Source organism: Helianthus annuus, chromosome 6 (genome assembly GCF_002127325.2).
Source record: "Helianthus annuus cultivar XRQ/B chromosome 6, HanXRQr2.0-SUNRISE, whole genome shotgun sequence".
Taxonomy (NCBI): Eukaryota; Viridiplantae; Streptophyta; class Magnoliopsida; order Asterales; family Asteraceae; genus Helianthus; species Helianthus annuus.
This window is the reverse complement of record NC_035438.2, coordinates 22,293,277-22,307,750: the sequence shown is the minus strand read 5'-3', so window position 1 is coordinate 22,307,750 and position 14,474 is coordinate 22,293,277. Positions and strand designations below refer to the sequence as shown.

Below are 14,474 nucleotides of genomic sequence, written 5' to 3'. Positions count from 1 at the left end.
CCATTAGATCTAAATTAATTGAAAAGGGTAAGATTGTAAATTCAAATATGGTAATCCTTGATTTAAGGATTTGGAGAGAGAAAAACCTGGATTTTAGGACTTATAACCGTCCATAAATATAACACCATTCATAGCATGTTCATACATGGTGTTTTAAATATAACACAATTCAGAAAAAAATAACACCATTCAGCAAACAAAATAACACCATTCAGTACAAAATAACACAATTCAGCAAATAAAATAACACCATTTAGTACAAAATAACACCATTCAGCAAATAAAATAACACCATTCAGTAAACAAAATAACACCATTCAGCAGTAAAAAAAAACACCATTCAGTACAAAGAATATAACACCATTCAGTACAAAGAATATATCACCATTCAGTACAAAAATAACACCATTCAATACAAAAAAAACACCATTAATGAAAATAAAAAAACACCATTCAGAAAAAAAAACACCATTCAGAAAATAAAATATAACACCTCTGTATCATCTTCTTCACTTCCGGCACCACCACCACTGCCACTTCCGGCACCACCACTGCCGATCCAACACCACCACCACCGCCGCCGCTCGAACCACCACCGCCGCCGCTCGAACCACCACAATAAACATGCGATCTTCATCAATCGGATCAAAAAACCACAAAAAAAAACTCCAATCGATGACCTACATAAAGCCGATTCACAAAGAACAAACCGCCGCCGCTCGAACCACCACCGCCGCCGCTCGAACCACCACAATAAACATGCGATCTTCATCAATCGGATCAAAAACCACAAAAAAAAAAACTCCAATCGATGACCTACATAAAGCCGATTCACAAAGAACAACTGCTGAAATCCGATTTTCGTTTCATGTTATCAACGATTTCTGCGATTGGAGAGAGAGAGAGCTCTCTGGTAGTAGTGCGATTGGAGAGAGAGAGATTGTAGGGATTTTAATTACAGTTACCTCTTTTGAATGGATTTAAAAGACTTTATTACCCCTATAATTTTCAATTCAGTCCAAAAAATAAAACAAATTTTACATTTTGGTCCCTATTAATCTAAACCATTAGATCAAAGATCTAATGGTGTGTATTCTTTCTTATCCTTCTCACACTTTTAGTCTTTTTTACAGGATTCTCTACCTATCAACTGATATTAAAAGCCCATTGCGAAGTTTCTTTGTACTGGGCCCCAAAAATAAGCCGCAATTTGCTATACAAAAAGTGACTTTTTTTAAGAAATAAAGTTGGACACTCTAAATCGTCCCAGGCTGAGAACTTTATATAAAAAATAGTAAAAAAAAGTCTATTTTAGTGGATGAGAACATGACATTTTAGAGAAAAAAACATGCATGTGTACATTATATTATATTATATTATATATTATATATAAACAAAATCTATTCCAACAGCTTTTGTTATTAGGAAGCATAAATGTCATTTTTGGATGAAAACACGAGTTTCCTTATTATACATATATATAAACATCATTGAAAGGCAATTTCATAAATTTTAATACCACCTAACCTTATCATTATAATCGAAAGGATTTAAACTCACACCACTAGACCACTATGTCGGAGGTTATGATATAGTCGAGAAAAACATCCAAGTTCGATCCTTGAACTGAGCGCGTTTTACCTATTATTTTCTAAGAGGCCCAAGTTCGATTCCTGCTCTCTCTATTATTTTCTACGGTACCTGGTGATGATGGGAGACTAGGCGGAGATCGCTAGTTCGATCCTTTAACTGAGCGGGTTTTACCTCACCGCACTGTCGTGCATTCGGGCGAGTGTTCACGGGCTTCGGCCCTAGGCGAGGGTTTTCCCCGGTTCGGAGACGAGTGTATCCCGATATGGTGAATTTTGCCAGTAGCCCATTTAAAGGATTCGTTCGTCGTTAAAAAAAACAAGAAAATAGATTTGCATGTTTACTTAGGTGTTTAATTTTTCCTAGACTGTTTTTAATTTTTGAAATTTGACAACATGTGTCAAATTAAAATTTTTCTATATCATAGGGCTAGCTACTCATTCAATAATATATTAATTTTCTTCTTGGATATTTTTATTTTGAATTTTGCTTCCCCACTAAGTCACAAACACACCCACAATATATGTATAAAAGTGCTCCCTTTCTTCACGTTAAAATTGCAACAATCAACTTTACATCAAGTGTAATTAAATTTGCAAATTGGAAGATATCCTTGACATAACACCAAGGATTACAAAAGTAACTCAATAAACACATTAAAAAGAACTACAAAATTTACAACATGTGGCAGCCTTTTAGTGTAAACAGGATGATTTAACTTTAAATACATGAGTGAGAATAACACTCACTCATGGCCTCCTCCAATAGAGCTGGCCAAGGTCAAATTTAGCAACGGGTAAACCAAGTGCTTAACATGGCCTACCTCGGATGCAGGTTAGTACGCCAGCATCCGAGGTAAGTGTGGCCACCACAGAAGACGGTTTGGCACTTAAGCTTAGTGCCTTTGCATATTTGTCTCCAGCCTCTGCACCTGACGGGGTGAAATATGCACCGTTCAACATTAAGTCTCCCTCGGATCTCCAGTTCCAATCATCCGAATTCCCGGGTGATATTACCCTCTTTGTCACCTATTTCACGCCCGTTAATTTCAAGTCAAGGAGTCCAACTTTGTCGGCAAATAACATTTTTCTAAAAAAAAAAAAAAAAAAATTGTGTTTTTAGGTGTGTTAATACCTGTTTGGCATTTGGGTCATCAGGAGCAAGGTATCTATTTCCTTGGCTGTTGATTGTGGGGTTTGCACTGCCACCAATAGCATACATTTCCCAATGTGTGTAGTCATTATTTACAACATGGAAATACCCATGTCTACACCTGCAGTAAGATTCGAGTTCGGGTCAAAACGGGTCATTTTTATATAGGTCAAAACGGGCCATATATAACCCAAATCAACCCGTTAGTACCTTGGCATTCTCTGAACAAGACCCTCTCCAAAATGGTTGTAGGCAACTGTCACTTGCATAACCTTGTCTCGCGTATACGAATCGCTATGACCCAATAACATAACCTACAAGCCCGAAATAATTTTTATTTATTTAACTTTTTTTATGTAATTTCCTTCATAAAAATCCTGAATTTTTTAAAGTTTTAATACCTCATTGTGGTGAGTGAATAAATTATTAGATATGGTGATAGCAGTTGAGCCAATAACAGCATCAATGAGACCATCAGTACAATTAGATAATGAATTATGATCAATCCAAATATGGCTTCCTCCAAAGATCGATATCGCGTCCCCATCCGCCATGGTTCTCCACCCGTAATGAGACGGGGAGCTTCGAACCATGGCGTTACCGGTCGGCTTGCAGTCATGAATATGCAACCCATGTATGATAATGTTTGTAACATATTGGATTGTGATACACGCTCCATTCGCGATATGAACATTAACTCCCCGCGCATCGATTGTTTTGAAACTGTTCATGATCAGCTCTTGTTTTAAAGTGATCACCATGTCCCGTTTAAATACGATCCATAACGGTTCGTCTTGGATGACCGCGTGTCGCAGAGTCCCCGGTTGTGGGTTCACAGCATCGTCATCGTTTGGGTTTGTTACAATGTAGTATTTACCGTCACGACCACCAACAGCGCTGTGTCCGAACCCGATTGCACATTCCGCCAGGCGTTTGCGGTGCCGTTGCCAGTTTTGGTCACACCGCCAGCAATCGTCGATCGGGTTTCCGGTCCCACATGATAAGTAGCCCAGTTTTCTTCTCTCTGTGCTGTTTCGGATGCTCCTGTATACATTTCCAAGAATCATACCCCGAATTTCATTTTGGAAAATTGGATTTTAATAATCTAAACTATTACGGATTAACCAATAACAACTACAAACATACAAACCACCCAATAAAATCCCACTTATTATTATTATTATTATTATTATTATTATTATTATTATTATTATTATTATTATTATTATTATTATTATTATAACTCACGGATTAACCAATAACAACTACAAACATACAAACTACCCAATAAAATCCCACTTATTATTATTATTATTATTATTATTATTATTATTATTATTATTATTATTATTATTATTATTATTATTATAACTCATATGGGCAATTTAACTGATGACAATTGCCAACTACAATCACTCTCGCATAATCAATCATAGATTTACACTTGATTTCCACTCGATTTCGCTCATAAAAATTGTACATTTTCAGCTTATAATCACCCATGTAAGCGAAATCGAGTAGAAATCTATGATGATTATGTGAGTGTGACTGTGAAAGTTAATTATCGACCAACAAACCAACGAGTAATAGTTTAGATTATTAATATCTTATTTAGCATTTCTACTAAGTTTTAGTTATATTCTAAAATATATATGAACAGACTCACATGTGAACCTTGGAAGCCATGACCTCTGGATCACCAACAGCCATTGTTGAATTGCTTACTAAGCTCTTCAACTCATGTTTAACTTCTCCACTGAAAACACAAAAACTAGAAGAATCAATGAAAGAGCCACAAATGTGATTAAACAATCACATATATATCGAAAGACGTATGCTTCGCATTCTATGGATTTACCTAGAAACGACATTGGCAAGAAGTATCGATATAAAGATTGTAAGAAGTCTGAGGGTGATCGACATTCTTGCTCTAAGTCAGAACAAGTACACAGTGTCTGTCTCTATGTGTATGTTAATGAGTCACGGTTTTTCTCTCTCTAGAAATGATTCTTAGAGAGAGAAGAAAGTAATTTGTTAAAGATGTTTGCTTAAGAAAGGCAGACGAGTTGTATAAATATATATGGAGGAGGAGAGCAAAGCATGAGTTTGGTTAAGTACATCTAACCATGGTTAGGTGTTCTTACACTCGTGGGGCTTAAGTCATTCACGAAATGATTTAAAACGTAATTATTATATAAACTACTAGAATTGTGACCCGCAATGCGGCGGAGATTCTTTAGTTATAACTAAGTCGATCTAGAACCCGCATGTTATGTTGAACCTATGAAACAGGAAGAAAATAGACGATGTAAAAACGTTCGCCCACACACGCACGTTGCGTTAAGTACCAAATAACACCGCCGCTCGCGATCACCAACAACGGAAATCTTGTAAAAACAAAATAAATAAAAAGGAAGAAAGAACACCGAACGAAAAACAGAAGTAAAATCGTTGAACCATGCACGCCTGTTGCGACGTGTTAATGCAAATAAATTAAAGCGAAACGTAAAACATAGAAAAGAATAACGAAGTCAATCGAGGACCGTCACGTTGCGACGACCCTGTCAAACATGGAAAAACAGACACATTGCGATGGGTCTGTCAAACGGGAAAAATTAGACGAAAAAACGTTGAACCCCACACACACGTTACGGGGTGTTAACTCGCAAAATTTAGAACGAAACGTAAAAAGAAAAACATGCAAAAGGTGAAAAGTATGGAGGAATAAAGTTGAAAATAGAAAATGTAAAGGCTAAACTGAAAAAGATAAAAAGCTTTAGGTTAAAAGTGAAAACAACAAAAGGGTTTTAATGTAAAAGATGAAAACCTATAGGTTTAAAGTGGAAAATTAATTTTTTTTTTAAATACACCCAATGCAATGCTTGGTGTACAACTTTTGATGCCTAAATTTGTTGGTTATTTATAGTAACTAGAAATGCGACCCGTCGCAATGCGACGGTGATTCTTTAGTTATAACTAAGTCGATCTAGGACCCGAACGTTATGTTAAACCTTTCAAACGGGAAAAAAATAGACGATGTAAAAACGTTCACCCACACACGCACGTTGCGTCGTGTTAACTCGCAAAATTTAGAACGAAACGTAAAAACGTTAAACCAAAGACGCACGTTACGATGTGTTAAGTCACAAAATCTAGAACCAAGCAAAAAAAGAAAATTTTGCGGAAAATGAAAACCATAAAGGACCAAAGTTGAAATATAAAAAGAGTTGTGAGGATAGATTGCAAAAGATAAAAAGTTTTGGGTTAAAAGTAAAAAAAACAAATAGTTTTAGGTTAAAAGTAATTTATTAAATATTTTTGGGTGAAATGTAAAAAAATCAATTTTTTTAAAAAACCCCCAAAGCCAAGGTTACAACAACCATATGCATAACCATTTTTTCTTTCAGAAACCCCCCAAAACACACCCCACATTGCGGCGGTGCGTAAAACGGTGTCAAATAGTACTAATGCCACACAACCATCATCGACCACCAACACTGACTCGACCTAGGATCTGCGTGTTGCGACGAATCTGTCAAACGTGGAAAAATAGAAGTAAAAACGTTGAACCACACATGCATGTTGCGCCGTATTAACTTGCAAAATTTGAAACAAAACATAAAAAAGTTGAACCGCAGTCGTACGTTGCGTCGTATTAACTCGAAAAATTTAGAACTATACGTAACACGAAAATTTGCGAAAGATAAAAAGTATAAGTGACAAAAATTGTGAAGTTAAATTGCAAATAATGAAAAGTTTTTGGTTAAAGTTAAAAAAAAAAACAAATTATGTAGGATTAAAATTGAAAAGGTAAAAACCTTTGAACTAAAAGTAAAAAATCAAGTTTTTTTTTTTTTTTTTGAAAAAGTCCCAAAACACAAGTTACAAGTTGTATTGCATATTTTTGTTTCTTATTTATAGTAATAAAATAAAATTAATATTAATACTAAAAGAAATTTATTAAACAAATATAAATAAAATTTATGAGGTTGGAGGAGAGAATAACATGCGGCATTATTTGGAGTCTTTTATTATTAGTTAGATTTACGAAAAAAATTGATGACGTAATTATATAATGTATATTTTGTTTAAGAATAATTAAAAAAATCAGTAATTATACATGTTGATCGATGATCATCGTATACATATTCTCAATTCCAATACTAAGAACATCTCTAACGGAGAGGGGATGGACATCTCTCTCCACGTCGGCTTGTTTTTCTCACCGACCCCGCATGTTCCCACTTGTTTTACTCTCCTTTTCTCCACGCCGCGTTATTCACGCATGCTTCCCTCCTCCCTCTCTCTTTTATGTATCTTTTCCTAATCAAAGCATCGGTGATGGTCTAAAGAAGTTTACGTGGTTGGATATGTTAGACATCTTCAAAAGTTAAACGCTACATATTGGCTTAAATTAACTTAATAAAAATAGAAATATTGGATTTTAACAATCTCAACTATTCGTCGTTGGCCGCCAACACAACTTCAAAAATAACCACTAGCAGTTCCAACTATTGACATATTGGCCACCAATGGACTCTGACTAACAAAACTCTAACGCTGTTAGTCTCCGGTCACCATTATTTTTAAAGTTGGGATTATTTTTAAAGCACATATTTTTAAAAAAATAACATATTCTTCTTGTAGTGTGTAAATTTTATTTACCACCTTGCAATGTGATTATTTTTAAAGCACATATTTTTAAAACAATAACATATTCTTCTTGTAGTGTGTAAATTTTATTTAACCAGGGGTATTTTGGGGATTTTCATTTTAAATGTTTTCAATTGCCATTTTGATCCAATTCCAAAAAATCAAAAAAATTCCAAAAAATCAAAAAAATTCCAAATAATCAAAAAAATTCCAAAAAATCAAAAGAATTCCAAATAATCAAAAAAATTCCAAAAAATTCTAAAAATAATAAAAATTCTAAAAAATCATAAAAATTCCAAAAAAACAAAAACATTCCAAAAAATCAAAAAAATTCTAAAAAATAATAAAAATTCAAAAAAATCATAAAAATTCTAAAAAACATACAAAAAATTCGTTTCGGCGCGAACCGTTTCGAATCCGAACCGTTTCGAGCTGAACCGTTTCGACGCGTACCGTTTCGACCCGAACCGTTTCGACCCGAACCGTTTCGAGCTGAGCCGTTTCGAACCGAACCGTTTCGAGCTGAACCGTTTCGACGTGAACCGTTTCGAGCTGAACCGTTTCGAACCTGGACCGTTTCGAGCCGAACCGTTTCGAGCTGAACCGTTTCGAACCGAACCGTTTCTAGCTGAACCGTTTCGAGCTGAACCGTTTCGGGCCGAACCGTTTCGGGCGGAACCGTTTCGAACCCGAACCGTTTCGAGCTAAACCGTTTCGAGCTAAACCGTTTCGAGCTGAACCGTTTCGAACTGAACCGTTTCGGCGCGAACAGTTTCGAGCTGAACCGGTACGGGTCGAAACGGTTCGGCTCGAAACGGTTCGCGCCGAAACGGTTCAGTTCGAAACGGTTCAGCTCGAAACGGTTCACGTCGAAACGGTTCAGCTCGAAACGGTACGGGACGAAACGGTTCAGCTCGAAACGGTTCGCGTCGAAACGGTTCAGCTCGAAACTGTTCGGGTTCGAAACGGTTCGGCTTGAAACGGTTCGGCTCGAAACGGTTCGGCTCGAAACGGTTCGGGTCGAAACGGTTTGGGTCGAAACGGTACGGGTCGAAACGGTTCGCGTCGAAACGGCTCAGCTCGAAACGGTTCGGGTCGAAACGGTACGCGTCGAAACGGTTCGCGTCGAAACGGTTCAGCTCGAAACGGTTCGGATTCGAAACTGTTCGCGCCGAAACGGATTTTTTGTATTCTTTAGATTTTTTTAGAATTTTTATGATTTTTTAGAATTTTTATTATTTTTTAGAATTTTTTGGAATTTTTTTGATTATTTGGAATTTTTTTGATTTTTTGGAATTTTTTTGATTATTTGGAATTTTTTGGATATTTTGGAATTTTTTTAATTATTTGGAATTTTTTTGATTTTTTGGAATTTTTTTGATTTTTTGGAATTGGATCAAAATGGCAATTGAAAACATTTAAAATGAAAATCCCCAAAATACCCCTGGTTAAAGATGGAGTTTTTGGATGGAGTTAGTGTATGTGATCAAAATGGTAACAAAAGGGAAAAGTCAGAGACCCAGAGGCAAAAAAAAAAACTATTTGGACTAAAATGACAAATTTGAACAAAACTCAGGACTAAAATGGCAATTTACTCTTGCTCCAACTACCTTGTCTTTTTCATGACCGTACCAAGAATATATTGTTTGTCTTTGTTGGGCTCTACATAAAATTGAGTAAAGTTATAATAACTTCTATTAAATCAGAACCCTCAAATTTTAACATTATGATTGAATAGACTAAGATCCACATTTTACTATCATTATCTATCCCACTAAGGCTAACCACATGATCAAAAAAATATCTAAGTAAACAATTGCTTAAAATTGTATCATTATGGCATTCCTAGATATCATGTTATGTTTAATCTCATCGATGTCGTTAGGACCACTCTTTTATAGATCATTATACATTACACGTTTTTAAAACATGTGTATCATTAGCCTCTTACTCTCTTCAAAGTTTCGTTATTCACTTGTCTAATTCGATACAGTTGGCACTCGATTAAGTCATGTAATAATAACGAATGAGCTAGAACTTCACAAGGGTTTCTAATAGGAGTGTGCACGGTTTGGTTCGGTTCGGTTTTTGGGTAAAATCAAAACCGAAACCGAAATGTCGGTTTTTGGCTTTTTAAAACCGTTCGGTTTCGGTTTTTTCGGTTTCGGTTTTTATGTCAGTTCGGTTCGGTTTTTCGGTTATTTCGGTTTTTGGAACAAAATTATGTAAGATTCAAAAAAATATAAAGTATAATTTAAAATATAAGAATCTTTATTATATGTTTATATTTAAGTTATTATAGTTAACTTCTTTAATTAATATTGTTTACATAAACCTATCCTTCTAATCTATTTTTATGTTTCTCTAAAGTTTTTATTAAGACATTCTCTTATATAATAATTTGAAGTTTATTTTATATTTATACAAAATTTTGTTATTTTTTGTAGGTAATAAATAGATCACTTTAATTATAAATAAACATGTGATGTTTTTATTATAAACACTTAACATTCAAGAATAAAATTAATAATTTCTACTAGCATTGGGTTAAACATTTAAACATCTTAAACTTAAACTTAAAAATATGTGAATTGTGACTTATCGGTTCGGTTCGGTTTTTTTCGGTTATTGAATATGGTTATCCAAAAACCGAACCGAAATTTTCGGTTATTAAAAATCTAAAAACCAAACCATCGGTTTTTGTTTCGGTTCGGTTTTTTCGGTTCGGTTTTGTCGGTTATTTCGGTTACGGTTCGGTTATTTCGGTTTCTGCTCACCCATAGTTTCTAACATTACCACTAAGATGTAACACCCCGAAAATATTAATGTTATATTTTAAACTAAATATCAGTAATAAGTTAAGATAAAAGACTAGGAAAAGATAACCTAGTTAGTTGGTATCTTAACACAATAGGACAAGTATGATTAAAATTCCCTATATATAGTTTATGTAAATTAAGGGGGGGCCAAACTTGTCAAAATCTGAAACTTAAGTAATATTAGTGGAACAATACACCAAACACACACACAAAATCAGTGTGTGCGTGAGGGAGAACAACCAGGAGAAAGGAAGAACACCCAAACCCTTATATCATCTAACTTGATCAATTGAAGGGTGAATTGGGCATGTAACCACTGCATGAATCAAAAATCTTGATCACCAACACTTGTCTAACACTAGGTAAGTTACAATTTCAATTTTGGTGATATTTGATTTTTGGGTATAGTTTGATTAGTAGAGATATTTGAATGAATGAGTAAAGTTATGATTCTAGGACATGTGATTAGAGTGTAGGATCATAAACTAAACTGAAATCAGGAGAATTGATGGATAAATTTTGTGTTAAAAATTGTTTTGTGTCATGTATTGAAGTGGGTTTTCACCTAGAATGAAAAGCCCCAAAATTCGTGTATGAATTATGTGAATGATGATGTTTCAAACAAGTTACAATCAGAAATTAAATGTAAAAATGACATAGTAAACATCCTACTTGTTAATTAGGGGTTTTGTGGTTACAAAACTTCAATGACAAGAATAACATGACTAATTGTAAAGTATGCACACAAGATGCTTGATAAAATGCCTAAAAGAAGTTGATAAACCGTAATTGTGGTGTTTGGCTAAGTTAACAAGCTTGGGTCATGAGCCGAAAGGTTCTAATGATAATTGGCTTGTGTATTTTAGGCAACACGAGTGAGGCGTCGGGAAGTCAAGCCGGTGCGGACACTCGCTTAAAAGGGAAGCTTTGAGGTACGTGGCTCACGCTTCGACAATATTGTTAATTTAGTCTTCATTGTTAATGTTTGCTAGTTATGAACAATATAAGGTTGTAATGGTTTGGTTGCTTGAATGAGGGACTTCATGATGGCAAACCAAACGGGTTATCAATGGTGGGTACAAACCGGGTAACGGGAGTACCTTATCCGTAGACCATAAACCCGGGTGTCGGGTAATGGGAAGAATAGTATTAAACACGCAAACCGGTAATGGGAGCGTGGGTGTTGAAACAAAGAACCCAAGACGGGTCACACTTGTTGCAAAGAAATGTTCCGTATTGTGCTTTGATGTCTTAAAAGTGCAAAAACTGGAATAAACGGGTCAAAACAGCAAAACAGGAAAATATGCAGAAGCTACCGTAAGTTACGGTAGCTACCGTAACTTACGGTAGAGGATGAACTGTTACGGTGGTTCTTTACTGATTTACGGCAGGCCATAGTTGCCCAGTGGCCACCGTAACTTACGGTGTCCACCGTAAGTTACGGTGGAGCCCAGCCAATTTTGTTAAACTTTGTATATCATCATAGATTGAATCCGTTTTTAAGCGTACTTTCGATTATGCGTAATTTCAAAGGATTCTCACACTAATATTTGTTAAATTTTCCAGCTTCAAGTATGTCAAGCAAGCGGATGATGATCAATTCAAGGCTCACGAACCGAACACATTCAAGAATTAGTTCCGCAACTTTTATCTTGGTTAATCATTAGTGAAACCTTTGTAATAGAAGGAATACTTATGTATCCTAATATTGTTTTTGGAAGGTTGATAAACTCGTATGTACTAAGTTAGGAACAATATTAATGTTTTGTTTTAAGTTAGAGTGTTACAAGTTGGTATTCAGAGCTAAGGTTAAGGAGAATGTGTTCGGTTCAAGGCTTGATCAACATCCGGTAAGAATTTATTTAAAGCGAAATTTAATTTAAAAAGATTAAAAGGGTAATGATTTATTGTGTATGGGAGGAGTATAGTAATATACTCGAACCCGGGAAGTACACTTAGTATAAATGGGTAAGGCAAAGTTATATACTTGGCCGAATAACGAGTATGAAGTCTCATATAAAGGCATGAGAGTGATTGAACAAGATTATTTATCGAATTATTTTAACATTTCAGTAAGAAGATGTCGGGAGGTGCTAGTGACAATGTGCTATCCCTCACTACCGACGAGTTGAAAGAGAAGATTGCCGAGGAAGTCGGAAGGGCAATCGAAGTTAGCCTACCAAGATTTATAGAAAGGATGCAAAACACCCTACTTTCGACTATGGAGGAAAAGATTAGTGAATTAAGAGAAGACCTTACCAATGATAGAGGCAAGGCTAAAGAAAAGAAAGGTTGTTCTTACAACAAGTTTATGGCGTGTAAACCCCCGATCTTCAATGGAGAGGTGGATCCAATTGCTTGTCAAAGGTGGATAAGCGATATCGAGGGTGTTTTCGAACGAACGCATTGTGATGAAAGTGATTTCGTGGCTTATGGAACTGGCCAACTTAGAGGCCAAGCCAAGGATTGGTGGGACAACCTCAGAAACGAAAGGGGTGTTGAAGCAATAAGGGCAATGACTTGGGAAGATTTCAAAACACCATTCCTCAAACATCATAGCCCCAAGGCAGTAATAAATAAGATAAAGGAGGAATTCATGCAATTGAGGCAAAAGGGTGAAACCGTTGATAAAATTACGGGGATGTTCATGGATAAGCTCAAGTTTTGTGATGACTTGGTCAAAACTGAAGAACAGAAAATCTATTACTATCACACCATGCTTAGGGATGAATATAGGGAGTTCATGACTCCCTCACATTATGAAAGCCTCACCGATATAATCAATGCGGCGCGGGAACGCGAGATTGAACTAAAAAGGCAAGTTGAAAGAGGTGAGAGAATGGCCTTGGATGAAAACCCGAGTCCCGCAAAGAAGCCAAAGGTAGCTGAATCTTCGAAGAAAGGAAGTGCAAAAGGAAGTTCTCCGAGTTGCAAAACATGTGGACGCACTCATAAAGGTGAATGTTACTTCAAGAACAAACCTTGCGTTGCATGTGGCAAGATAGGGCATGGGGTTGCAAATTGCCCAGACAAAGTAACGGTGTGCTATAAATGTTACCAACCGGGTCATAAAAAGTCAGAATGTCCGGAATTGATGGGAAAGAAAGAGAGTGCCGACTCTAGGGATGAAACCCCAAAAGCTAAGGCAAGGTCGTTCCAAATCACTGCTGCTGAAGAAAAAATGGAACCCGACGTGGTTACAGGTATATTTACTGTAAATTCGATCCTTGCACGTGTTTTATTTGATACGGGTGCGAATAAGTCTTTTGTTTCACATAGATTCATTCAAAACCCCTTGTTTACATTAATGAAATTACCTATGCCAATGGAAGTAGAAGTAGGTAATAACAAAAGTTTTATTGTTTGTGATGTATGTCGGGAATGCAAATTGAATATCGATGGCGAGGAATACTCCATTGATTTAATACCCATGTCCATGGGTGAATTTCAAGTGGTCGTCGGAATGGATTGGCTATCCCGCTACCATGCTAAGGTGATATGCTTACGTAAGGAGATACACCTAACGTCTCCGAGCGGAAGGCGTGTCATCATCTATGGGGAGAAGGCTTGTAATCCCATGATATGCTCGATGGTAGAAGCCCGCAAGTTTAAACTACACGGGTGTAAGGCATATTTAACTTACGTACGTGATGTGGAAAAAGAAACGCCAAGGATTGAAGACGTACATGTGGTGCGTGAATTCGAAGACGTCTTTCCCGAGGATCTTCCGGGAATGCCACCAGAGCGCGAAATAGAGTTCGGGATTGAACTGACTCCGGGTGCTAAACCAGTTGCTAAGGCACCTTATAGATTGGCACCGTCGGAACTGCAAGAATTAATGTCCCAGTTACAAGATTTACTTGAAAAGGGATTCATCCGGCCTAGCGTGTCTCCTTGGGGAGCCCCAGTGCTATTTGTAAAGAAGAAGGACGGGAGCATGCGGATGTGTATTGATTACCGGGAGTTAAATAAACTCACGGTAAAGAATCGATACCCACTCCCGAGAATCGACGACTTGTTCGATCAATTACAAGGCGCTAGCTGGTTTTCAAAAATCGATTTGAGATCGGGTTACCACCAATTAAGGGTAAAGGAAAACGATGTACCAAAAACGGCATTCCGAACATGATACGGACATTTCGAATTCCTCGTGATGTCTTTCGGATTAACGAATGCGCCCGCGGCTTTCATGGACCTCATGAACCGGATTTGCAAGCCGATGCTCGATAGATCGGTGATTGTTTTTATAGACGACATCCT

The 14,474-nt window shown here is 36.5% G+C and overlaps 2 protein-coding genes and 1 long non-coding RNA gene across 3 annotated transcripts; 2 read left to right on the top strand and 1 right to left on the bottom strand.

Annotated features, from left to right (window-relative positions):
• Nucleotides 1-2,114: 2,114 nt before the first annotated feature.
• Nucleotides 2,115-4,777, bottom strand: LOC110884485 (probable pectate lyase 8). The gene is made up of 6 exons (XM_022132202.2): nucleotides 4,601-4,777; nucleotides 4,409-4,498; nucleotides 3,144-3,786; nucleotides 2,953-3,056; nucleotides 2,725-2,863; nucleotides 2,115-2,618 (listed from the first exon to the last, which is right to left on the bottom strand). Exons 1-6 carry the CDS (start codon nucleotides 4,663-4,665, stop codon nucleotides 2,400-2,402), a joined length of 1,260 nt encoding a protein of 419 aa, XP_021987894.1. The 5' UTR covers nucleotides 4,666-4,777; the 3' UTR covers nucleotides 2,115-2,399.
• Nucleotides 4,778-10,443: 5,666 nt separating this feature from the next.
• LOC110884486 lies at nucleotides 10,444-11,982 on the top strand. Its single transcript, XR_002561217.2, has 3 exons — nucleotides 10,444-10,576; nucleotides 11,081-11,146; nucleotides 11,781-11,982. It is a non-coding gene; the product is annotated as an uncharacterized LOC110884486 (long non-coding RNA).
• A 312-nt stretch (nucleotides 11,983-12,294) lies between these two features.
• Nucleotides 12,295-13,522, top strand: LOC118479514. Its single transcript, XM_035974067.1, has 2 exons — nucleotides 12,295-13,417; nucleotides 13,494-13,522. Exons 1-2 carry the CDS (start codon nucleotides 12,295-12,297, stop codon nucleotides 13,520-13,522), a joined length of 1,152 nt encoding a protein of 383 aa, XP_035829960.1.
• The last annotated feature ends 952 nt before the right edge of the window (nucleotides 13,523-14,474 follow it).

Bases quoted from the DNA above. Each gene is read 5' to 3' on its own strand.
- LOC110884485 (XM_022132202.2), bottom strand. From the start codon at position 4,665: ATGTCGATCACCCTCAGACTTCTTACAATCTTTATATCGATACTTCTT. The intron at 4,499-4,600 runs GTAAATCCATAG...TTGTGTTTTCAG, and splicing joins CTTGCCAATGTCGTTTCTAG to TGGAGAAGTTAAACATGAGT. The intron at 3,057-3,143 runs GTATTAAAACTT...TCGGGCTTGTAG, and splicing joins TATTCACTCACCACAATGAG to GTTATGTTATTGGGTCATAG.
- LOC118479514 (XM_035974067.1), top strand. From the start codon at position 12,295: ATGTCGGGAGGTGCTAGTGACAATGTGCTATCCCTCACTACCGACGAG. The intron at 13,418-13,493 runs GTATATTTACTG...TGTTTCACATAG, and splicing joins GGAACCCGACGTGGTTACAG to ATTCATTCAAAACCCCTTGT.